This window comes from Lagopus leucura, unplaced genomic scaffold (assembly GCF_019238085.1).
Source record: "Lagopus leucura isolate 7727_CA_CO unplaced genomic scaffold, USGS_WTPT01 Super-Scaffold_100001, whole genome shotgun sequence".
NCBI classification, from domain to species: Eukaryota; Metazoa; Chordata; class Aves; order Galliformes; family Phasianidae; genus Lagopus; species Lagopus leucura.
Window position 1 is genome coordinate 101,735,000 of NW_024962262.1, and position 26,773 is coordinate 101,761,772.

At 38.7% G+C, this 26,773-nt stretch overlaps 1 protein-coding gene across 2 annotated transcripts in view; it reads left to right on the forward strand.

Annotated features, from left to right (window-relative positions):
* Positions 1-96: 96 nt before the first annotated feature.
* KPNA1 (karyopherin subunit alpha 1) overlaps positions 97-26,773 on the forward strand; it is a 50,971-nt gene continuing 24,294 nt past the window's right edge. For both annotated transcript variants that reach the window (XR_006178194.1, XM_042867700.1), the window contains exons 1-6: positions 97-185; positions 11,827-11,960; positions 14,394-14,501; positions 16,142-16,241; positions 16,818-16,912; positions 19,019-19,150. Coding sequence is in view for 1 of the 2 variants with exons in the window: in XM_042867700.1 (XP_042723634.1) it covers positions 11,832-11,960; positions 14,394-14,501; positions 16,142-16,241; positions 16,818-16,912; positions 19,019-19,150 (564 nt within the window). In the remaining variant the exon portion in view is untranslated. The remainder of the gene's footprint in view (positions 186-11,826; positions 11,961-14,393; positions 14,502-16,141; positions 16,242-16,817; positions 16,913-19,018; positions 19,151-26,773) is intronic.

A 26,773-nucleotide genomic window follows, 5' to 3' on the forward strand; every position in this document is an offset into this window, starting at 1 on the left:
TCTCGGCAGGCCGGAAGGGTTCCCCGTCCCACAGGGCGCAGCGGTCGAGCCGGAAGTGACGCATCCTGCCGGGCGCAGGCGCAGTGCCATCAGCTGCCAGCGCTGGGCAGGCAGGGAGGCAGGGAGCGGCGCTCGCGCGCCTCGGGCCCTAGAGGAGACAGCGCGGGGCTGGGCCGGGGCCGCAGGTACGGGGGTAAAGGGGCTGCTGCCGGGAGGGCGCGCCCGGCCGAGCCGCCAGAAGGAGGGCGGCGGCAGCAGCCGGGTGCCGAGCGGGGCCGCGTAGGGGAGCGCCGCGGCCCGGTCTGCGGCGTGCGTATGGCCGGAGCCGCCGGCACGAGGCGGGCAACGGGCGGCGGCTCTGGCGGGCGGGTCGGGCCGGTGGCTGCGGCCTCGGGCAGAGGCGCCGGGCGGCACCGGGGCGGTCTTCTGGGAAGTGGGCGAGCGACGGCCTTCCCGCGTGGCCTCGCAGGGGCCGGCGGAGCGCTGGGCTCCGAGTGCGTAGCGGCCGCGCTCAGCTGTGGGAAGGCGAACTGAGCGGCATGGTGGTGGGTGTGGGGACCGCGCTGTGAGGGGAGGCGGGGCCCGGTCTGAGCGGCAGGGAAACTTTCTCGCTTGTCTTTAAGCCCGCCGTTCTTCACGGTAGCGATCTCTAGCTAGTCTGGCAAGAGCTGTTGCTTCTTGCTGCAAACGTTATCTCGCTTTCTGAAGTTATTCCGGCTACAGTGCCATCTCTGCTTTCTTGCGTGCGGCGAAGGCTCGTGCTGTGGGCACTTGTAATTGTCAGGCAACCGGCGGTCTTACAGCCGGCAGGAACTCGCCCCATTCATAGTCTTTGCGTTTGTTCCCTCCTACTGAAACACATGTGAGGATGGTTTTAAGCTTTGCCTCTTGAGGGCGTTTAATGAAAACTGAAACTTCAGGCTGAGTGATACATCATGAGCTGTGAAAATAGTGATCTGCTCCTTCTGCAGAACTCCCAAATGGTTGTGTTTAGCGGTTGCTTTATTCTGTTTTACTGGAGCTTCTGTTTCTCTGGAGCTTTTGCTCTCTGGTGTGTATTCTACCCTAACTGCTTACTAGTAATAACTAACTTCAGAAGTTTGGGTATGTCTGTGGGCTATCCAGAGATGGGATTGCAATGTTATAGCTAGAAGCTACATAGATGGAAGCAATCTTGTTTATACTGAGTAATTAATAGTTAGTCTCAAACTAATCTTTGCTATGTCTGTCTTTGTTTTTATTATGTTGCTCTCCCCGCTACCTTAATGGCTCGCACTGATATGAACTAGCTAGTTCAAAACAAGTTTACTTCAGCTTGAATGACATGTGCAACTTTTAATTACGTGGAGACATGCCCATAGGCACAGACAAAATTAGGAGTAGTTTGAGAGTTGGCAACATACCATGATGTGGAAGGTTTTCCTCAGAATAGGGACCCATGTTTCTTTTTTCTTAAAGATCCAGTGGTTCTTCAGCTCAAGAGAACATGACATTTGTTGGGGCTATAACTTTCCCCCCCTCTCCCAGGCTTCTAAACAGTTCCTTTGTCATGTCTGATCCCTAGTTGCAGTTCTGTACCAGGATGTTCCTTTTTGCCATCAGCGTGCCATCCACTGTCTTTTTCTGATGTTGTGCCTTCTGTGTTGGTGTGGTCAGACTTGGCCTGCCCATGTGGTCGTGTGCAGTGAGATCAAAGCTGCTTACTGGGGAATTCACAGTTTGGGAAGGGACAGGCAGCAGTAGTCCATTTCAGCAGCACTTTCCTTAGGCACTTTTGAAACAAGTAGTAGTACAGGTTTCTGATGGTGTGACAGTTTCTGAAAGGCTCTTAGTTGTAAATGTTTATTTAACCAGATTGACAGTCTTAATTACGAATTCAGTGTTTCAGCACAGTGCTTTCTCCCCCTTTTTTTGTCCAGCTGAGTAAGATGAACAGAAAGGTATTTTTGTTTTTAGACTGCTTGTATCTGGCAGGCTTGCTTTGATATCTGTCTTTTCATGAAACGGTGGAATTCTTTTTGAAGTGTTTTATGAGTTCTGGTGGGGCAAAGGGGAGCTTAACTCATGTTCTTAAGAACACGATGGCATTAAGGAAATGATGCCTTTAAAGGCAACTGTCAAGAAGATAGGTTGGAAGATATAACTCTGTGGCAAGAAGCATGAAGTTAATGGAGCCAAAATAGCGCCCTCCAGAAAATGAAAATCAAATTTATGTGAAAAAGCATGAAATGCGGCAGGTAAAATTAAAAGTAAGTGATGTGAATCGTGGTTATTGGTTCTAATTTAAGTTAGAAACACAAATGAAAATGAAAGAGCAGTGACAAGTAGGTAAATTTAATCAAATCCATTAAATACTTCTGATGGTCAAAGAGATTGGAGGGAGTCTGGTAGGCTAGGATCTAGTTAAGAAAAGTAAAAGACATTGAAAGAATTACATGCTTGGTTAAGTGTTGTGGGATTTTGAAGCGTCTAAACCCTACACAAGAGATTCTGGAATGATGTAATAGGCAAACAAGCTGTGTGGGTTGCTCCAAAAGTAATGCCTCCCTATTTCTCTTCACAGAAACTACAGTAGAGTGCAGTAACATTATTTGATAAAGCAAATTCTCAGATCCAAAATACTATTTTTCAGTGTAGTCACCACCATTAGCTAAGAATTTTTGACAGTGATGAACAAGAGCCTGCGTGCCTCACTTGTCAAAATCTGCACCAGTGGAAGTGAACTGCTGTCACTGCTGGTGAAATGCACCACCTCACGTCCACTGTTTGGCCTTCATAAACATTCAGCAAGCACTGAACGTCAGCGAGTGGCTCTTTTTCCTCATGTAAGAGTAGACTGACACACCTTTGCTTTGTGCACACTTCCATGTCAGATGCCACTTTGTCAGACTGCCCCTTTGCTGCCATCTGTTGCACAGCTACAACACGTAGGGAATATTGGTGGGAAGGTTCAAACCTTTACTGCCATACCACCAACATCTGCTTCTAATGCTGAGAACCAACATAATAAAATAGGAAGCATTACTTTTGGAGAAGTTCTCCTAGAAAGGGCAGAGTACTTCTTTTCCGAGCACAAGATTGGAAGAGAATTATCCAGCTTCTTAGTGAGGGGTGAAGTAGAATAGAAGTCCTTGTTTAAATAATAGGATAATGGGAAAGAAAAAGCCAGTGTAAATTCAGAGTTAAGTGGTACTGATAAGAAAGTAAGGCATTTTCTTCTGCTCTTAAGTTTAAAAAAAAAAAAAAAAAAAAGGGGGGGGGGGGCAAGAAAAAAACTTCTAAAACATCCATAGTCTGTTAAAACTTTTGGAGTCTGTTAAACAAGTATTAGATTAAACTGCTCTATTTTATATCCAGGTAAAAATGTGGGGTTTTCTCAATAGAAAATGCAAGCAGCAGAATTTGAGGCCCACAGAAATATTGGTGCTTTTGAATTATTTTGAAGAGGGTAGAGAAACTCTGTGAAAGCAGCAAAGATAAGCTTAAACAAAGCTCTTGGTGAAAGCTTCAGGTAAATAGAGCTGTGGAATAGAAGGGCTGGAAGTGGTGTTATGCATCCTCATAAATGTCTTGAACTCTATTAAGCATTGTGCACGTTTGATAATCCATTATGAGGAGAAAGAACAGAGCATAGAGCAGATGATGAACAGTAAATTTCCCTTCCCCAGAAATTTCAGGTTTAAAAAGGATGTTATGAGGAGGTTGTGTGTGTATGAAAAAGCGGTTAGGAAGTAGTGTTGGATCAGTCATAGTGTTTCTGCTTCTGTTTATCCATTCGTGTAATGCAGGAGTAAATGGACTTCAGTGACATGGAAGCGATTTTCGATTGGGATAATATTAATATGTTCTTGAAACATAATAAGTCCTCAGTGTTGTGAGGAGGCAGAACCTAAAAACATTAGAACAGAAAGAATGGGATTGTGTTCCTGGATGTTTATAAAGGCAGGCACGCTCTGAGTTTTAAGAGTATGCTGTAAGACTTGGGGTTCAGCTAGTCACCAACTTCCTTCTGTGTCGCCTAGAATAATTATTTCTAATTGTTTTTGTTTGGTAGTTTGGATAATCCACCAGGCTCAGCAGGAGGCTTTGTCTCTTCTGAGAGTTTAACCAGCGCAGATTTATTTTACTCTATTTTGTGGTATGGGTTTGAAGTTGAGATTGTGTGAGTTGCTAATTTTGGAATCAAATATCCAGTGGCTAAACATCCCGAATGCATTTATCTCAAAGAAAACATTATAATCTTATTAAATCCAGTGCTGAGCTTATGCTTGACAGAAAATTCACCTGTTGGTGCATGAGAATGTCCTTTTGGTGAACAAAGCCACCTCTTGGTTGCACACAAACCACAGATTTTAAGAAATGTCAGCTAATGTGTCACTGTGATTGTTCTGACTTTTTACAAATTATTTGAGATGTGATTGCATCTAAAAAGATGCAGCACTTCTTTGAAGCTTACATGTGGTCAAGTGTTTAACTGTCGGTATGTACTTATTTTGTTCAAGTATCAAAAAGGAAAAGAGGTGTTTCTGCGAACATGCTGTTTGTTGGGTTTGGGAGTAGTTGGTGGGAGGGATGCTGGATGCCAAGGGCGTGAGGCAGAGCCTGCGTTGTCAAGCCTTGAAGTTCCTAGGAGTTTGGTTTGGTTTGCTGTGGCTGATACGTTAATATTATACAACTCTTCCATTTGCCAATGTCCAAATACATCTGCTGATGTATTCCAGTACGTTCTGCAGAACTTGGGCTTCCTGTTATTTTGTGCTGTTGAAGTCCAACTGTCTGGAAGAGTTTTGGGCACATTTAATACCTTGCATCATGCTGAGTCACTGCAACTAGTGCATTTGTTGAAGACATCAAGGAGGCGAGAGAGAGGTTTCATTTCAGTATCTTTCAGTCATTCGCAACTTTGCATAAAAGTTGCTTTAAACTACGAATTTAAATTAATCTAGTCTGTTTTTAATTTGTTTTTAAAATATGTGGGATTTCCTGTCCTCACGAAATGGAACGTTGAAAGGTCCGTGCTTGTTCTCCAGCAAAGAATGTTCAGGACACACTGGAAGTACTGGGACGACTTTTTTCCTACAGTTCAGGACTGCCAAGTGATGCTGATGACTTGTTTTTTGTTTTGTTTTGTTTTTTTTCAGATGGTCCAATTTTTAGGTATAACTTGATGGAAAATATTCTGTGGGTCAGCTTGTTCTCTAGGCGCAGGGAGGATGTGCTGTAATCTTAATCAAAATAAAAAGAAATCTCTGTTTTGCAAGAAGAACATTGCATTTTAGTTTAGCATGTAGGAATAATCACTTTTGTTATTTCATGTAGAAGGGCATGTTAGCATGACGTTTTTTTTTAAGGGTAGTATAATCCCTATGTGTTTAAAAATTTAATTCCCCATCACTAGTTCCTTTGTTTTGTGGCTTGTGGGAACTGTTTGGTTTCAAGTTAATTGTGGACCATGGGGTTATAGAAATCAGCGTTCATTTAAACAGATTTGTTTGCACTGCAATGACTTTGTACGCAGTAGAGGAATTCTGTGTTTGTTATTCAGTTCAGAAAGGCTCGGTTAATGGATTGTGGACTTTTTTTTTTTTTTTTAACTTTTAAGTTCTTCCTGACTTTGAGAATCAGTGCTTTTGCTGTTTTTCTCAAGCTTTCCAGAACTTTGAAAGCTATCTCTGCTGCCCCATCAAGTCAAAATGGAACAAAAGACGTCAGAAATATTGTAGTGGTAGTAAATGTACTGTGAAATATTAGATATACTGTGTATATCTATGTTTTATTGTTTTGTTTTTTTTTTTATTAGTGCTTCTTTTGCTTTAAAAAAGCAGACAGCATGGAGCCTTTTAATTAGTTTGTAATTTGATGTTCCATATTGCAAAAAACTGTGCATCTTTACAGGCCTTTCATTATTTGTCCTAAAGTTTAAGGTTGTCCTCATTTTGGGTAGACAGCAGCCCAACTTGCTAAATGGCCAAAGAAGTAAAACACATTGCATTTGCTATAGATAAGGTCAATCAGTACGTAATTTGCTGTCTTACGGGTTTATAAGCTATGTTAGAAGCAGTGGTGAACGAAGGCCTGGTTGTGGAAGTATTAATAGGTGCATAATAAAGCAGATCTGAAAGATATGGAGATGCACAGCAATTCCCTGAAGAAATCTCTGTGCTACTTCTGTTTTTTGACAGCAGACTCCTAAGACTTGGAACCCTGTGTCAAGGCTGTCAGCCCCATCCGTGGTTAACTATGAATGCTACATTCTGTTAGATTACAGAAGCTTCAATCCTTCTCTGAAGGAGTTTCCTCTGTTTCTTCTGTTGTTCCTCTGTGATATCTGCTGAAATGTGTGTCCCTGCTGTTCTTCAGGAGCTGAGGTCTGTCCTTCCATACAGTCTGCAGCCTTCCTGTCTGGTGCTGCAGCTTTCCCAAACCACAGAAAATTCAGTGCACATGAGCATCTCACTTCTGTGTTAGTGCTAGGTTTTGAAATGCCATCAGCAGAACGTGTTTTTGCAGGTCTTTACAAATACTGTAACAGTTCACTTTGTAGTACTTCAGACTTGTTTTGCAATTCCATTTTATAGCTGGATAAAGTTAAGCTAAGGCTTTAGAATTTGATCTGGTAGTACTTGAATACTCTAACTTTTTGTGGCTTAAATATCCTTTCATCCTCTACATGTCCCAAGTTTTAAATAAATCTGAAGATTTCAGAAATTGGAGACGCCCTTGTCCCTTGAGTAATACCTAAGTTTTTACTGGTGAGCATTCCCACAGGCCTCTGGGTTCCACTATCCTTTGTCAAATAATTTTGCAAAAGAAGCAGATAGAACCTCAGTAGGATGTTTGTTTGATTGAGTCAATTTTTCAGACAGCAGGAGGTGTGGCAGTGAGATGTCAGTCTGCTGATTTTCTGTGGGTTTTTTTTTCCTCAGATAAGATTGTAAGCAATGCAGGGACTTGATGGGCTGTTTTTTTTTTTTTTTTTTTTTTGTCTCTTTCTTAGAAAAGATAGTTATTTTCAGGAAAATAGCATTAATCCTTTGCTGTTATTTGTATCAGCATATACTGTATATTCATGGTCTTACTATGCAAACTATGCCTGTCTGTGCTATGAAGTTATCTGTTATTTACAAGAAAGCTGGCTTTTCTGGTTTTCTGTGTCTTGATCAGCAAGCAGAAATGCAGTACTTTTTCTTTCTTCTAAAAATATATATATATATTTCCACATATCAAAGTCCTTTTATTAGGATCCTAAACCTGTTGCCTTGGAACTGGCAAAAATGAAAATAGTCTCTTTTCAAAATCAGTGCTTTGTGGCTAAAAACGTGTATGTGGCCAAGATGCTGGACTTCTGAGGCAGTCTGTTGATGAATAACTACATGCTGCTGTCAGAGCTGTTTCTTTAAATTGGATAGGCTTTCAGTCACAAAGAACTTCAGGAGATGATGCATCCTGTAGGCAGAGGTCAGTGAATTGGCGGAGTAGCTGTCCAGGCTGTGCTCTTGTGTTTGGAATGATAAGCATGACCATGGGGAAGCTAATTCTCGAGGGAGTATAGAGTTCTGTGGCAGAGCCACTAAACAAACCAGTATCTCCTCGGAAGTAAAGGTTCTGTAGCAGTTGCAGTTTTGTAGAGTAGTTAAAGCATTACTTACCTACCTTGAAATCTTACATCTTCTCTCGGTGATTGGCCTTCTGTCCTGACAGCCCTTTTCCTAACTCAGGCTGTCCTTTCAGGGGTGACAGTACCTCTTGCATCTTTTCTGTAAACTGGGTACGGCAGTCTGACAAGAAAAAAACAAAACCAACAGAGCTCACAACCTGTGCCTCCAGTGAATACTTCCCTGCCGACAGCTGCCTTTGTTAGTTAGGAGAAGGGGAGTGATGGTGTCTTTAATCGAGGTTCTTCAGGATAACTTTTCTTAAATAACATTTCTCTTCTCCAGGCTCTTCAAGTCTTCTTTCCCCGCTGTATTTGGGTTGCAAGGTGCAGTTTTGTGTATGGCTATATGGTTCTCAGGTAACCTGTTTCCATAACCTCATTCTGAAGAAGAAAAGTGTCTGACATCTTTGCTATCAGTACATTTCATAAACTTAGTTTCAGTTATCTTTTGGGATTATGTATACATCTCTGCTGGTCTTGATTTGCAAGGCCTTTATATTGTGATGCTTCTGACGTGTGGAATGGCCAAGTGTTTGTCATATGGCATTTCTCCTAGCAAAGTTCTTAAGGCTAGTGACAGTATATCTGATCTAGGAAGACAGAGTTCATTTTTTGTCTCTGCTTCGGATGATTGATATCTGGTTTAAGAAGGCAGGGAGTTCAGTTTTGTTCCTATATAGGTGATTACAAGGGACAAGGTAGGTCATTGCAATAAAGTGACTGCATTTCCCAGTACAAACTAAAATTCTTTGACTTAATCAGCAAGCAGAAACACAGTACTTTTCCTATCTCCTGAAAACCTATTCTTTGTTCACCTCCACTTTTGGTATGGCCTTTGTCCTGATCAAAAAAAATTGGGGAATGCTTCCTTAGACACCCAAAAAAATAGATGTTTTCCATTTTGTTACAAATAGTTGTTTGTTTTTTGTTTCAAGGCAGCCAAAACAAGCAAGTAAAAAGTGTAATGCAGTGTTTCAGTAGTACTGCACAAAAGGTGAAGGAGTACATAATAAAAACTCATTGGATTACCGAGGATTTTAAACTACAGATTGTAGGAGTGTCCAGAAATGTGGAAAATACTTTTCTATTGTTAGGGCAGAAGATCTGTAGAACATTTCCATGAGAACCACCATTGACTTTCATCACAGACAGCATTAATTTTGATAGTGCAGAGAAGATCCAGGATTTACTGTTTGCTATGAAGTAATTCACAGTGGGTAAATGTGAACTGGTTGTTGAAAGATTTTCAGTTAAGCTGCAGCAAAAACTGTTGAAGATGGATGGGAAAGGTCTGAAGTTATTTTGACTCATTGGTTTTGTCTGGAGCAAAGCCTACATCCTGAAAAGTGGAATACTTATGGAAAACTATTCTTGGATGTTTGTAGCAACTGACATAAGATTCTTTTATTTTCTCTTAAAAAACAAACAAACAAAAAAAACCCAACAAAAAAACAAAACTGAATAGGTGTAAGGATGCTGTCAGGAGATGTGGGCTAGATGATGTCCTGAACGTGGTCGTAGAACCAATAAAGGAATTGCAGCATTTTAGATTTAGGACATCCTGAGGTAGTTGCAGAAGCTGCTTTTGGATAGCATCTTTGGATTGATTAAGTTAGGCAGGCAGATATGTGGCAGTGCGTTGGGATTTTGTTTATTTGTCACTGGTTAGAGACTACTGTGAAATCAGTGATTGAATTCAGCGATTTCTCAACACTGAAAGAAACTAAATGTTTCTGTTCTTAATAGAAGAAACTTTGTATTCCTGGTTGCTTAGTGGGAGTTTGTAGAAGAGCTTTACTACAGAGTAAAGCACAGTACGCTATTTAGAAAGGATTTTAAGTGCACTGATCAGTCAGCAAAGGGAGCTGTCTTGAAGGTAAGAAATAAGCATAGCCAAAAGCTACAGCTAAAGCTTGGAAGGGTTGTAATAAATAGATAATACTTAAGTTCTAGGCACGAATGACAAAAATGACAACAAAAAAGAATATGCTAAGGAAACTTGACAGTAAAGATGGATTCTCCTTGATGTTTAGAAACATTGGAGCATCGTACAGAAGAACTACAAAACAGAAGTAAGATAGAATTCAATAGTAAGAATTGAATATGATAAATGTCAAGGATTTCTATGAGCAGAGAACTAAGGATTGAAAGTGAAGGTGTTAAATGATTGCAGGAGCTATCGAAGCCCTGACACCTCCAATAATGGCAAATTTACTCTGGTGAGTTTGGGAAGATGTTTCAAGATAGAAAAGCAGAATGGTGAATACTGTCATGGGAGGCATGAGATCTTATCTGAGCTATGGTGTGTGTGCCTGTACTTGTTTGTGTTGTAGGGCAGATTGACTGGTGCGGCTACAAAACCTTTTTTGGTTAGATGTGTCCTTTTAGCTCATGGTTTTCCATCTGGTGTTTGATTCTAGACTATATAAAATATTTCTATCTGAAAACAAAAAACTTTGTGTACTCAGCCTGAGTATTTGTTAGCATTAGCTTTCTATAATTAAACCCACAATTTCTCCAAATAGTATTTCTAGAGGTTGTAGTCATTCGAAAAACCTCAGAACAGGAAGAAAATGTAATTGCCGAGCATATTGCAAGAAACATGAGAAGTTGAAGCTCAGACACCTAAACAATGTGAAGAATATAGTCTCTAAGTTGCTAAGAATGACGTAGGGAGCTCCTGGAGTTCTGAGATCATATTTTTGCAGGATTTCCATTTAAAAAGAAGCCATTTTAGGAAGTGTTTTTTCAGTAGAACTAGGCTGCTAGATTACTTACCTACATGTTCAGGTTTTCATGTTGCATTCAGTATGATCAGTGACCAAGCCATCTAAAGTATAGTAGTTTAGCGTCCTGTAAAAGTTTTAACTAGCAGAATGCATTTAGCTTGAAGTGGTGCATGGAATGTTTCATAAGCATCAGTTTATATAAATGGCTGTCAGGCATCAGCAACTTCAAAAATAAGCTCTAATAAGAAATACATTTGGATATTGTATAAAATCTCTTAAAGTTTTTCATGTTAACAGAAAGTAGCTTACACTTGACCCTCTGTATAAATGAAGTGCACAGCACATCTCTTGTCATCTGGTAATTCTGTGCTTATGGAATTGGAAGTAGGTAGCATATGTAATGTAACAAATTAGGGTACTGGAAGGAGGCCTTTAAAAGCACCATGGAATAACTTTATGCATAGCATTGTTTCTTAAATCTTCTGTTACAGAGTTTCAGATAGCTATAACATATCACATATTACATCTGTGGGAAGATGCATGGAAATACTGCGACTTTCAGAATTCTGTTCTCAACGTTTTTGGGGCGTAATGGGGAGACATAAGAGAAGTAGCAGGAAACTGGGGGACTGTAGGTGGAAACTGATCTGTGGCTCATTTGGTTTATGGGTAGACTTTCTTCTCAGTTTTGCAACTGTTGGTCTATGCTAGGTAACTCCAAATTGCATCATTGGATATGTGAAAATTGTCAGGGGTCCGTATTAAAGTTGATGATCCACTAAGTTATGTATGAATTATGGTACTTGGAAATCATAGGCTTAAAAAGGCTCTTTTGTATAAACAGTAACAGGATTACAGGCTGGGGGTGTGGGAAAAAGGGAAGAGCAAGATAAGAAGTAGATCTTCTGAGTAGTAAACCTTCATCTAAAACGTGTCCATCTCCATGTCATTTTTCTTGTAGGTCTTGCCTGGATAGAAGGAACACAAGATGGATTTGAATTAACTTAAAATGTGGATTTGAAGTGCAAAAAAAGCTTCTGACTTCCTAAGTGAATTAAGCTAAAATGGAGCTAAGGCCACTTCCGTTCTGAATGCAGTGATTAATAAATCCTGTGAAGGGAGAAGCACTAATAGATCATAGTGTTTCTTTCTTCTTAGCCTTGTATCTTCTGGCTTAGAAATCTCAGTTCTTTCTTGATAAACATTTCACTTATTCGTATCTCTCTACCTAAGGAATAAAGTAAAAGTTGAGTGGTCTGATGTGGAAAAATCGGCACAGTGAAGTTGCCTTACCCCTTCTGATTTACTGGATGTTAAATAACAAGTTATAGGGAGGCAGTAGCTGGAAGTGCGCAGAGAGGTTTGAGAGAGAGAGGATGTAAATTGATGTGTTGCTGAAGTGTAATTGTTCTGACTGAATCTCTTAACTGCAACTTAAAGGAACCATGACGACCTCAGGAAAAGAGAATTTCCGACTGAAGAGCTACAAGAACAAATCCCTGAATCCTGATGAAATGCGTCGCAGGCGAGAGGAAGAGGGTCTTCAGCTGCGTAAGCAAAAGAGAGAGGAGCAGGTACTGTACTACAGCTGTCATAAATGTAACAGTTGTCTTGTACTGTCATTAGTTCTTTGCTTCTCTGAAGCCTCTTGGTTGTTGCCCTGCTAAATTCCCAGTCCATCTGAAATCTGTAAGTTGCAGACTTTACTGCCTTTTCTTTGGTTAGTACAAGACTCAGTGAGTGCTCATCATTCACTCAAGTGTGAGATTGGCAGCTTGGCAGTAAAGGTGGTTGCGACAGAGCTGTCTCTCCTTGCACTGAAGGAATTCTTCATTTTTTGCTAGCTGAGTTGTGGTTGCTCTCATCTTTAAGGAATGATGAAATAGGTTGAAGAAAACATGGCAGCGTAGAAGTGTGTCCAACCAGATCCTTTTAAGTTGCAGTAATGATTTTACTGGGGGAAGAATAAATTGATCTAATTCTTCTCAGTGTTCTGTCTTTAATTTTCAGTTAATATATGAATCTACAAAAGTTTATGCCCTAGCAGAGCAAGCAAGGGTGGATTATTGTATATTGTGCACAAAATATTTGAGGAGAATGTTTGGAAGCAAAGCTCCCCTAGCTGTTCATGTCTGGCTAGTACTTACTACCATGTTCACATTGTGAAGTGGTGGATTCTCTCCAGGTTTAACAGGGAAACAGCAGCAGAGATGAGGCATGGTGAAAGCAGTCTTCTGATAAAAATGTGTAGCATTGAGCAGTCCTTCCTTTTACTCTTAGTTATGTTCATTAGAAGCTTTAAGAGACTGGCTCCAACAAAGTTAGAGTGAAGCTTAGTTTCATCCATGTTGAGTTAAATCAAAGCTAGTAACACTCTTGAGCTTGGTATAGCAGGTTAAATCTTTAATCTGTTCTACTTAACGTCCTTTTCACAGTGTCAACACTAGATAGTTTCAAGAAAGAATTCTGAGAGTGAATTGGAATTGTTTTGTTTTCCTCAGAAGCAGCAGGCAGTACTTCCAGATGACAGTACGAAATGTCATCAGTGTTATCTGTAAAGCTGCTACTTAATTAGGAAAATGATGAGTCATTGTAGAAATCTGTCTTATCTGTGCCTCTGATCTCCCTTGCACCTGATTACCACAGGATGGCTAAATAAAGGGTAGTAGTATTTCCTTAAGGCAAACTGTTATTCCTACCTACAGTGCAATGGAAGTGAAGCTGCAAAGTCTTTTCTTTTGTTCCTTTATTGTTACAATTTCAGACCTAACGTCCAGTTACAAAAGTATAAAAGTACATATGTATTTGGTGCACTGGTCACGAGAAGTCAGTGAGATGCTTGACTAGCAGTGAGAATGCCAGAGTTAGCATTGCATCTCTTGGTTAGAGCTGTTGATTTATGTGAAGAAACCTGTTTTACTCTTTGACTTGCCAATTTCCATTTGTATTCATTCTTAAAATACATTCTTATTCCTTGTTTTATTGTCTTAGCGTTGCATTTTCAGCCCCTACAGAGAAGACTCATTTAACCTTTTACTAAAGTTTGCTTGTTTTTTTAAAAAAAGCTAAACCACCCTACAAAAACAGTGTCAAGTTCCTGAATTTTCACACAAATTATCAGCATATGAATTTTGGCACAGGGTTGTATTTCAGCAGGGTGTGAAGAGCTTGGGCGAGCGCTTTGGAGGGTAGCCTAGCAGGAGCAGCGCTCCACAGGGATGCCTGTCAGTGAACTGGGTTTGATGTGGACTTAACAGCTTTGCATGCTGTTTCCTTCCAGATTTCTCTGGAGAAAAGCATAACAGCAGGTTGATGTCGGGGCACTGTCTTGGCTGTCCTCTGTAGTGGTACAAATCTGACATGGTTCAGTGCTGGAGTCGTTAGGGAACTTGACAGGCCAAGCAGCACACTCTAACCCTACTCATCACTGCTGTTATTTCTTGCAGTGAGATAGCTAGCTTAAGGGAGAAACTGTAGTCTCTGTAGCTCTCCTAATAACATCTCAAACTGGCTACCTCCTTTATGCGATAGCGTCCAAATTTTGTTCATCCCAGTTTCTTAAACCATTCTTAAGTGATTATCCCCCAAAGTCCACTCTGCCACAGTAACTTAGTTATTCCAGTCTCAGTAAGTATTCCACAGGGATCTGTTATACACAGGAATTTGTTGTGTCTTTGAGCCCCTGCTCATCTTGGGGAAGGGAGGAAAGCAATTGTCTGGAAGCTAGAGGTAGCTGATAGATGGAGGGTGAGCAGTAGAGAAAAGGAGGGAATATCAGTGAAGACATTTCAGAAATGTCAAATGAATATTCTAGCACACAGCCATGTTCATTTCATCTGTTACTAAACTGTGCCTGTTTACTGTCCAGAGGAGTCACAGTGTCAGTATTCTAGCTTTTCTCAGGAGATGCTAATTATCATTTTTCTTGCAGTCTGATGTGGCATGTGAGGTATGTATGTTGGCTCTTGATTCTGTAGTGCTTTTATTAAATGCTTTTTTCTCTTCAGTTATTTAAACGCCGAAATGTTGCGACAGCTGAAGAGGAAGCGGAGGAGGAAGTAATGTCTGATGGTGGCTTCCATGAGGCTCAAATGAACAACATGGAAATGACTTCTGTAAGTGCTGAGGAAGAAATATTGTTTGTTGAAACTGAGCGGGCCTGTCACAGTGAGTTTAAGGGATCAGAATTGCAGAAAGTGGCATTCAAAGAGCATTCAGACAACTCTCAAACACATGTTTCAGTGAAGTGACCGGAAACAGATTATGGGAGAAAAACTTTATGGGAGTAAAGAGTAAATAAAAAGAGACTGGCTGAAAGTCTGTTAATAAATTTTCAAGTAATAAAATTTTAACCAGGGTGTTGGAAACATAACCTGCCTAGCTATCTGCAAATGTCCTTGAACTCCATTCCAAGCTGGAATTTTATCCCATGGGAAAGCTTTCTTCTGATGGAAATTAGGCTTTTCTGCATTCTCACCGTTTCTTTATAATGCTCCTGTATGTGGAAAGAAAAATGTATGGGACTCCAGCTATAGCAGAGAGAATAAATTAAAATACAGTCTTCACAGAGTCCTGAAGTCTGACCATTGATCTTCATGCTTGTTCTTGTGTTCAGAGTATATTTTGAAGGAAATCAGACTACTTTTAATTTCTACTGATGGTTAGGCAATGAAAATTACTCAGAAATGCCTATAAACAACGTTAAAGTTAACTAATGGAGAATAGGTTATTCTTCAAGGTAGTCCTAAAACATCAGATGAATCCTAAATACTGTTTAATTCTTTGTGTAGAACTTTATATGAAATAAAGGGACAGTGAAAAGTAAGGAAAGCCTATTTTATACATACAGGTTACTATTTTAAGTATTAATTTGAGTGTCTTAAGAGTTAGTACTGAAAAAGAAGGATCTAAAAAGTGGTGCATGTTTTGATCCCCTTTTATTGGTTCTGGTGACAAAAATCTAGACTGCCTGCATTTTGTTACTGAGAGCACAAGTACAGACAGTGTAAATATTTCAGCACTATTGTCTGTTTTCCTGTTTATTGAGGATTTGGATCTGACCACTGTAATGTTTTGGATCAAAAAGAGAGGAAAAAAATACAACATCATTTAGATGTCTTTTCATGGATTTAGATTAGTCAAATGAAACAATGTCAGATTTTCCCTGTCGTGAAAAAATGTTACTGATTAGTTTAGCCATATTAATGGAAACTGTCTGTATTGTGAGAAAATAAATGCTATATTTGATTATGATAACAAGCATTAGGTTTGTCAGTGCTTAAAAAGAAAAACAGTTCTTGTATATTTTGTTATAAGAGTAACCTAAAACATAGATGTTGCAGGTGTCTAAACAACACCTTTAATCAGTATTCTTGTGTAACTGTAATTGCTATTCTAATTTAAGCTACCTTTTGTTAAAGCTGGCAATTTTATAGTTATTTTATAGGATGGGAGATAGGAAAAAAGGAGAGAAAATACCTGTGAGAGTTTCTGAAGACAATTTTTTATCTTAGCTTAAAAAAATTCTGAATTTTGTCTGCTAGGAAAAAGACAATACTTAAGAAAGATGCACAGCTACATAAGCAGAATCAGTGATGACCCAGTTGTTGTTATTCTTATATGACCTTTTGCTCTATAAGGGTAAAATATTGACACAGTTTTAGCAAGTATTATAAACTTTCCCCAATAACTCTCAATTTTCTTTTCCTCTTGCTCTCTGCCACTCTTGTTCTGTCTCCCCCCACCTGAATACTAGAGTGCTGTTATCACCTCTGATATGATCGAGATGATTTTCTCCAATAGTCCAGAACAGCAGCTGTCAGCTACTCAGAAATTCCGAAAGCTTCTTTCTAAAGGTAAGGGCTGACTTTTCTTCTAGAAAAATCTTGGGTGGTCCTTGGCATGTATTTTGACTTTAACAGCAGTGTAAATCAAGTTCCATGTGGAAATTTCTGGTCCAAGCAGAATTGTCTTGCAGTGTGCCAACTAGGTGTATCTAACAGTCACTTCTGTTTGTGAAACATGTACAGCTTTTAATGATGTAGGTGCAATTTCTGGTATGTAATGTACATTTAAGCATTTTAGTCAGTGTCTCCATGGCTCACAAATTATTCTTTCTTTTTGGAAGTTGACCTGTGTGCATATGTGCACCGAGGTGACTTTGCAGATCTTCTGCTGTCAAGTTTTTATACTCAGGTTAATGAGTGCATTACTGTTAAATCGTGTTACAGCAATACTTCAGAATTTAAAATTGAGTCTTCCTTTTGATGAATTCATTGCCTTTTAGTGGAAAAGGTAGACGAAGTATAACAGAACATAAGACTCTCAGAAAAATCAGCATTTCATTGGGTAATACTTTGGTGCTGTTATTTTAGGAAATTCCCCCGACAAATAAATGAATGCGTCTTAACTTTCCATTTTGTTTTAAATAGAACCAAATCCTCCAATAGATGAAGTCATAAGCACACCAGGCGTGGTGGCAAGATTTGTGGAGTTCCTCAAACGGAAAGAAAACTGCACATTACAGGTATACAAACATAAATGTATCTAGCTTTCTGTATTATGAAGCTTTTGGTGATGCAAATAAGACAGAAAATGTCATCACTTTTTTTTTTTTTGTGAGCTGTGCTTTTCTTTTTCTTTATAAGGATAAGGCATTTATTTTACCTATTTTACTATGAAGGCTTCTTAATAATAAGCTCAATTGCTAGGCCTAGGAGAGAATGAGAGAAATCTGAGTTTTGTTGGGTGGTGTTTAACATGGGATGTTTACCTGGACTTCTCCGTGTAACAAAAACAGTTTGAAAGGTGGCCTTAAAGGATGAAAAGCTATTAAACTTAACTGTACTGTTTGTCAGCTTTTGTACTAACTGAAGACTGTTTTCAGTGTTCAGAATTATGACAAAGTTTTGATTAAATTCTAAGAGGTTTAGAATTAGAGTTGAACATTATGAAAAAACAAAACAGAGAAACCCTGAAACTTGCTTGCTTTGGTTGGAAGAACGAAATCATATCTGCTGCAATTTTAATTAATGTGTTTTGGACTTAGTCCTTACAATTAAATCTTTTAGCTAGCTATCCTTTGCCTGGCGATCTTTCTTCTGGGCTAGTATAAGGTGGAAGGAAGTTGATCTGATAATGAAAGAAAATGTTAATAATTAATGGCTAAATGTGATATATAAGCTAAGATGATGTTTCTACATAGTATGTAATGCAATAATTTGTTAATGCCTTGTGAAATCCAAAATTTGGTGCATGGAAATACGCAAAAAGGACTTTTTCCTTGTCGTAGGGAAAAGACAGAATTTATTGGAATTACTTTCCAAATTGAGGCCAGTAAAATTGCAAACATCTGCTAGCTGCTTTTGAACAGTATATGCACAGTAACTAAGGGTGTGTTTCAGATTTAGCCAGGTTGTTGGTTCTGAACTCCAATGGAAAGGTTTTAAGCAATCTCTATTTAAAAAAAAAAAAAAAAAAAAAAAAAGATGCCTTTATTGTTTACAGGATTTCTAGCATGGAAGCCAAAGATAAAGGGAAAAATTGAATAATGTTTGGTGGACAGAAGATGAGGAAGGGAAAATGAAGCTGGAGGATATTTCTCTAGTTTAAAATATTTTAAAAGTAATTGTAAGCTGAGTCAAATTCTTCTGCCCTTACTGGTACAACATGCATTTTGTTGATTTTTTTTTTTTTTTTTAATATGCAAAGAACATCAAAGAAGCACTTTATGTTGAAATGTGTAGGTTTGACCTAAAGAGTTTATAACAAAGCTGTGAAAATATATTGTTCTTCTTCTTACCAAATCTATCTCACTGTTTTCTCAGCTCACAGTCTGTAGGTGTAGGTTTTTATTCTGTCCAGTTTAATGTTTTTTTATTCTGTCCTTGTTGCCAGTGATGTGGCATGAGCAAAAATTTCGGACATTGCATTCTAGGTATTCCTGACTTCAGACTAGTTGTGGAAGGAAGGCACTTTCAACTCATTCAGGAAATACTGAAGTATTTTTTTTTGCCCAGATATTACTTGTATGATGGATTGAATGTGGAAGCTACTCTGTGTTGGTGAACATGAAATTGTATGTCTTTATTCTGTAGGTTTCTACTGTATTGTTAGCAGAATATCCAGTAAAAAATGAATTACTAATATCAGTGATAGGAAGGCCATATTTGTCTGGAATTGCCCTGTACACATTTTTTTTCTTAAGTGATTTTCAGGTTTAAAAAAGCTGCACTCTTCCCTACGATCATTTAAGCCATACACAAATAACTAAATTTTTCTTACGTGATGATGACAAAAATCTTCAAGAATATACCAAACAAATACACCAAACAAATACTAAGATGAGCCTTTTAATTTTTTTTTCTTTAACAGACAAAAGATAGTAAATGTGTGACAAAAGTAGGATTTGAGAAGCCACAGTGAATCTGATCTTGCTGCTGTATGGAATTCTTGCAAATTCTGAGTTCATGTCGTCATGATAACTTTTAACTCTGATTCTTGCTTTTCAGCTTCTGTTTTAATTAGTAGCTTTATCTTCACCAGTTCTTTCTATTTTTACTATACATTGTCATTGTTTTTAATCTGACACAGGAGGCTCCGGGTGAACTTTCTTCTGTATTTTGTTTTCCAGTTTGAAGCTGCCTGGGTGCTGACAAATATTGCCTCGGGGAATTCCCTTCAGACTCGAATAGTGATCCAAGCAGGAGCTGTTCCCATCTTCATAGAGCTGCTTAGTTCAGAGTTTGAAGATGTACAGGAACAGGTAAAGATTAAGAATGGTGGTTTTGTTTTTCTTAACATAAAAGTACAAGGCTATTCTATAAGAAAGTCTTGTGACTTTAGAGGAAGTGTAGTGTCTGGCAGTTCTGCATAAGTCTTTTTCTCCCTAGTATGTGTTAGGGTGCAAGTACTGTTTTTCAGTTGTTCTGGAAATGATACATTTAACCACAGCCAAGGTGGTAGTGTGTTTTGGTCTTTAGTGAATTAATACTTATCTGCTTGCTGAGGAATTCAAGAAACCTTGTTTTAAAAAAATACTTCAGAGGTGGAAAGTCTTCAGGATTCTCCTGAAAATAAAGCATGCGTGGAAATTATAGGTTGTTCTCTAAAAATAAAGGAAAAGGAAGCAAAAGTGCGATAAAGAGTGCTGTAGGTCTGTTGGATGTTGAATTATAGAGATAGGGAAGTAATGTTACTTACTAAGCTGGTTTTTATAAATGATGAAGTAGAAGAATAAATGCAATCTCTGTCCATAAATTCTACTTGAATGCCTTTCTTACAAGTAAATTAATATTCTTTAAGGCCCAGAGAGATCAGTGTAAAGCACAGACCAAACATTAGATTCATACAGATTCAGTAATTTCTGCTCCAGGGCAGTAAGTTGTGTTTGAACAAGGTTGTATTTTAAAAAGATGTCTAGTCTTGCTTTGAAGACTTAGGATGGTAAAATATCAATCGTGCTAATGAACACGTTTTCTGTAATGCATAATCCTAACTTTAATGTGTGTACCTCTACTATACAAATTTGATTAGCTTTGGACCCAGGTGTTAGCTCTTGTTTCACTGTCTGCTCAGTAAACTCTCTGTTTTTTTTTTTCTTATAGTTAATTACAGATGATAGCTTAATCTTTTCTTGAGCGAATGAAATTGAACTCTGAATTCTTACTATGGATATTTCTTTAGCTTTTTAAATTTTCTTGGTGATCCTTTTCTGAACACTTCTTTGTTTCAATAACTTTTTGTGATGGTGAAATAACAAGTAGTACTGTTCCAGCAATGCTGTTTGCAGAGGTAGTACCCAATACTCATTTCTACTTGATTCTTCCCTGCGTGAATATTCAAGATGTCTTTGAGGACTCTTTTCCACAGAAGCTTGCTGAGAGCTCAAGTTAAGCTGATTATCCAATATGATTCGTTGTTCTTTTCAGAGTCACTGACTTCCAGGGCTCAGTTCTCCATCCTGTAAGTGTGCCCTCTATTCTCTCTCCTAGATGTCTGACCTTGCATTTGGCTGTATTGAGATGCATGATTGGAGGAGTCCAACTCATAAGCATTGAATCGCTTTATGTAACTTACCTTTCTATCTTATAGCTGGCACAGAATGAGCCACTCGTATTTAAGACTGTGTAATGTTTTCCACAAGAAAGACATATTTCTTCAAGTTGCTTGTAGCTTTCCACTCTGCAACTTTCCATTCTCAGTGGCCTCTCTCATGCTGAATAATTTTGGCAAAAGCTTTTTAAGAGAGTTTGGGTGCCTCAGAAAATTGTATTCAAGGATATAAGTTTTTTTTTTTTTTTAATTTGAGGAAATGAGTCTATTTTTGAAGAAATTAGAAATGTGATATTAATCTTGCCAAAATAGCAGAGAGATGTCATGTTGTGCCCATGTAAAAATCTATCCAGACTCAGCTATATGATGTCCAAACTGCTTTTTAGAGTTTGTTTTTTGGAGGAGGTTGAAATTGATGGCATTATCTTCTGAATTCATCTACCGCTTCTGAGGTGCTATTCCTGAAGAATAATTGGTATACTAAAGGTAGTACGGGATACTGCATTATTTTACAGCCCACGACCTCCTATGTAAGAGTGAACTTTTTTATTAGGTTGTTAGGTCATTCTTGGTAATGTTCAGAGAAGTGTGCAGGAAGAACCAGCCTGCTTTAGAAGGAGTTGTGCTGCTTTCAGCCCCTGTGTGTGAATTAACAGAGGAGCTAAGGGATCACAGATAAGCAGTTTATCTGTATTCCACCTGCTTCGCCTCCAGTAAACTGCTGGCAGGTTAAATTCATACTGGAGTCATGTAGACTTGACTGTAGCCACTGGAAAATGCATTTATGTACAGTGCGTCCATGATTTGTCTGTTATCAGCAAGTCTGTAACTACCAGTGGCAAATTGTTTTGTGGTAAGCTATGTTGATGTAGGAAAATATACCACAGTGATGTTACCTATGCCTTTACGTAATGTGCTGCAGGTGTAGAAGTTGCAACGTTCTGACTGCTCATTTTCAGTTTAATGCAGGCCAGCTTGAATTTCTTTTTTTCTGGCAGCTTTTAAGAAGAAAAATGAATGCTTCACTGTAATATCTAATAAAAATAGAAGGCATTAAGCACATAAATGTTAGCTCTCGTACTTCTATATTACAGGATTGCTTTAAGTACACAATTAGAGTATTTATCCAAATGACTCTCATCTTGTTCAGCATATTGTTGCCCTAGTTAGAAATCAGTGGGTAGTGAAGGAGGCTTTTAATTATCACACTAGGGCACTGTTTGTTGAAGGTGGTTCATATTGTAGTGAATGGAAGAAAAGCAGAGATTCATATTAAGGTTGTTGTAGGCTTGAGGTAAAAGCATCTACTCTTAGTGTCTAATGCTGAAAAATTGATCTGTTTTTTGTAAGTGGGGTACTTGTTCTTTTTTTTTTTTTTTTTTTTTGAATTCTCAATGTGAGTTATTGCATTTTGTTTTGTAGTTGTAGGCAATGCATATTTGAACATATTCGATTCCAAGTATTGGGCTGAAATTCGGCTATTGCAGGATATTTAATCATTTTAGCCATAAGTTTTCTCCTCTGTAATTCTGCTCTGGTGATTTGTATCTTTTCACAGTAGTACTGTGTAGATTATTATTTTGCAAGCAACTCTTTCTGCAGTTGCAACAAATTGTTACTTCCCAAGAAAATACAGAAAATCATGTGTAGAGCACGTGGGCCAGAATCTAGCCATACTAACATAACACAGAGTGTAAAAGAGAAAAAGTAACACTGAAGGTTGTGTTACGTAGATCATTCTTTGTGCTAAGTGGTGTAGTAATTTTGTGGAAGGAAATGTAAGTAATATAATTTTGAGTACGTATCATAGTATAAATTGAAAATCATTCGTATTTTTTATTTCAATTTGACATACTGGCTAATCATTATACAGTTTTTGTCTTGAACTTTTTATTTAAATCTTCTCATATTAGTGACTCAGGAACACGTACCAGTTTACGTTATGATTCTTTCAGCAGTTCTTTCTTTTGAGCCTGTCTTAATCTAATGTGTTGGAATTTTTTTTGCATATGCAAGTTTTTGGTGTGGTACTAAATGGTTGATTTTATAGGAGACTGAGGATCTTCATTGAACAATGTGTATTTTAATGAAATTGTATCTTGTCTTTTTCCAAGATGTTTCCCATTAAGCTAAGTCGGCTGAAATTTAATTATCCTATCCCTTAACTCTTTTATTTCATTTTCACACGAGCACACAATTGTAGGGGTTGAGAGGGACCTCTGGAGATCATCAAATCCAAGCCTCCTGCCAAAGCAGGCTCCTTACTGCAGGCTGCGCATGTAGGCATCCATGCAGGTCTTGAATTTCATTTCCAGAAAAGAAGAATCCACAACCTCTCTGGGCAGCCTGTTCCAGTGCTCTGTCATCCTCCTTGTGAAGAAGTTCTTAACACGTTTGTGCAGAAATTCCTGTGCTTCAGTTTGTAGCCATTTCTCCTTGTCTTATCACCATATACTGCTGCAAAGAGTCTGGCTTCATCCGTTTGTACCTTAGATATTTATAGATGTTGATCAGATCCCCTCTCAGTCATCTTTTCTCAGGGCTGAACAAACCCAGGTAGCTCAGCCTTTCCTCACAGGAGAGGTGCTCCAGGCCCTTTATTGTCTTTGTGACCCTCTGTTGGACTGTTTCCAGGAGATCCCTGTCTTTTTTGTACTGGGGAGCCCAGAACTGGATACAGTACTTCAGGTGAGGCCTGACCAGAGCAGAATAGAAAGGGAGGATCACCTCCCTTGACTTCTGGTCACGCTTTTTTTTTATACACCCCCGGGATGCCATTGGCCTTCTTGGCCATCAGGGCACACTGCTGGCTCATCGCTAACCTGTTGTTCGCCAGGACACCCAGGTCCCTCTCTGCGGAGCTCCTCTCCAGTGGGTCATCCCCCAGCCTGTACTGGTATGTGTGGTAGATGCAAGACTGCACTTAAACCTCATGTGGTTCCTCTCTGCCCAGCGCTCCAGGCTATCCAGGTCTTGCTCAATGGCAGCACAGTCTTCTGGTGTGTCAGCCATTCCTACCGGCTTTTGCTTTGTATATCAGCCTTTCTCAGGTATTTCCTGGTAATTAGTGATCTGAAACCATGCCACTTTTTTTTTTTTCCCACTGAAGAAATTGAAATTGTGACAGAGGCTGCATCTCCATTATTTATAAAAAATTATTGATTACATCTTTGTACCTCCCTGCTTTTCTCAACTTCTGTTATACAGTTATTTAAATTTAGTTAATGGCAAATGTTCTAACCTTCTTCTGCTTCTCCCATTTTTTTCCTTCCAAAACGCATCTTGAAAATTAGAAAAGCCATCCTGAAATTATTTATGTTGAGGGATTTCATCAATGCCCTGTAGAAATGCTTAACATTGATATAGCTTCAGCAATGTTTTAGCTGCAGTTCTATCCTGTGTGCGCTGCAGTATTTAAAACCTGGGTGTTATTTTGAATTTTCTGGATATGCATAGAATTTCCTTCAAAAACTGGACAAATTTCTACGTTCCAGGTTTAAAACCTGCATATCTCACAGTTACAGATGTGTCATTCTGCTCTGTATCTGAAGGGTAGCCAGTGGCAGGAACATACATTTGTTGCCCTGTTCTCTCCTTTGCAGATGTTTCCAGCTGTATAACAGAAGTTGAGAAAAGCAGGGAGGACAGAGTAATCAATAATTGTAATCAATAATTTTTTATAAATAATGGAGATGTAGCCTCTGTCACAATTTCAGTTTCTTCGGTTGGAAAAAAAGATGTGAAATGGTTTTAGATTATTAATTCCAGCTAAAGCAACAATTTGTTTTTCCCTCAGTGTTCTTCCATTCCTATCTGTATTGCTGTTAAAACAGCATTTATTTAACAGAAGTGACCTATGAATCTGGTATCTACTGTCTGTTCTCTGGCTTATACGTCAGCACCCCCTGTTAACTTAAGTCCTTATATTCAAAATGAGGGCAAGAAAAACCAGCAATCCAGTTGAGGCATGAGTATGAAATACTTTCTGTCTGATTGGAAGAGATGCTAGTAATCAAGTTGGAACAACCTGGCTGCTGAAAGGAAGGTTTCTTCTGTGTTGGAATGTAATAGAAATCATCTCTAAGGATTCCTCCCTCAGATATCTCTTCTTGTGTCCACTAGTCCAGTTGTGTATGTATGCAGGGCTAATTTTTGCTGCCTTCATCCCAGCGTTAGATGTGTTTTGCAAGTCAACATCTGAAAGTGGAAAAGTGTGGATTCTTAATTCAGAATGTTTCTGTTCCACAGAGAGGTACAAACTTAATGCGCTATTGGTAGTTGGCTTATGGCTTGATTTAAATATTCAAATACTTAAATGCATGGCTGAGAGCTATCAAAGTCCAGAGGAAAGTGGAAGAGTTGTCAAAAAGCATATGTATTATTCACAGAATGCATCGTATAGATCGACATTACTCTATAAAACCAGCATTGTACTGTTATTGACTATTAACATTGTCCAGTATTGCATGTGAAAATTCTAGAGTTTAATAACAGGTAAAATAAAGCGGAGACTTGCAAAAACCCATGTTTGATCATTAGCAGTATATGGAAATTATGCAGCTCTGTAAAAATATACATTTGTCAGTTGACATGCACCATTTGTATTTTCAGTTTATACACAACTTGATATTGGTTAAAAATGTACAGACCTTAAAGTTATAGGTTCTTTTCATCTCTGAGTTTTGGTGCGAATAAAGTTTTGAAATTAATTTTATTTTTTCAAGCTTGATATTTTAAATAGTAAACTCTTGAGATTACTGGAATTAAATCCTTTAACCTTGGCAGCTATCTAAAAAAGATGATTAAAAAAACAAACAAACATTTGCTTCACAAGGCTTGTTGAAGGGCTTGGAGAATATGTCCTATGAGGAGTGACTGAAGGAACTGGGGCTGATAAGTCTGGGGAAGAGGAGGCTGAGGGGAGACCTTATTGCTCTTTTGCGATATCTGAAAGGTAATTGCAGTGAGAGTGGAGCTGGTCTCTTCTCACTTGTAACAGGTGACAGGACGAGGGGAAATGGCCTCAAGTTGTTCCAGGGTAGGTTTAGGTTGAATATCAGGAAATAATTCTTTACAGAAAGGGTTTTTAAGCACTGGGAATAGGCTCCCCAGGGAGGTGATTGAGTCACCATCCTTGGATGTGTTTAAAAACTGTTTGGATGTGGTACTCAGGAACCTGATTTAGGGGTGACTTGTTAGAGTTACAGTAGTACGGTTTTGTCATGGTTGGACTTGATGATCTTTAAGGTATTTTCCAACCTGAGCAATTCTATGATTTGGGATGTATGGAATGAAACCATAATGTAAAGGTAAGCAAGATTTTTGCATCTTGATGACTGCATGAAAGTCATCAATGAAAATTACTGAATATTATTCAGACAGAAAAGCTGAAGATACTTGTCACTGTTCTTGTGTTTTTGTGGAAACCACAAGAAAGATTTGTGCTTATGGCAATGTCTGCTGAGAGAAGTTTGAATGAACTTGACTAATGTTCCTTATTTATCAGAAAACTTGAAACGATTCCTCGAGGAAAAATATTTAAACATAACTCTGCGTACTTTGGCTAAAGATACTTCAATTTCTTTTCGTCTTTTGTACGATCCAGAGCTACCAGTCATTAGTGTTAGAATTTCTTCCAACATTGTTACCAGCTCTTGTGATACCAGGTTACTGAGACTTCTCTGCCCTTCAAAATCAAGAGTAGGAAAACAGCAAAGATGCTTGATGACTTCTCTGGCTTGACTTTCTAATGAGAGATTGAGAGCTTTGCAGTTAGAAAACCAGTCTGTCTTTCAAGGTCAGAATAGACATTTGTATTAAGCGATTATTGCTGTTGTTAAATTAAATCAAGTATTACTATGACAGAAGCAAGGTCACAGACAGTGAGATACAGCCTCCAAGGTAGGCTGTCCAGTAGGTGTAAGACTGTCCAGAAAAGGAGGTTGTATCTTTGCACAAGGATGCCATCTTTCTTCCTATCAGTGTTTTTACCAAGATTCACAAATTTGTATAGATAGGGCCAGATGAAATTTTTTATTTGTGCCTAAGGAGTCCCATTACTGCACAAGTAAAAGCATTGCAGTGAGCAACAGGCATGTCTTCTTAGAGTTTTAATACAAATGAATTTTTAGGGGAGCTGGTATATGTTCTGTCTCTTAAGTTAATTTTCTTCTTTTAGCTGTCTTTTGTATGTTGAATCTATGAGGCTGCCAGACCCAAATTACACTTCAATTTTAGACATACTGTTGTTGCAGCAGTTGTAAAACAGTAACAATTGGAATGGAAGATAAGCTGTCTTGATTAGCTTTAGAGGGACACACGGAATTAGTAGTGA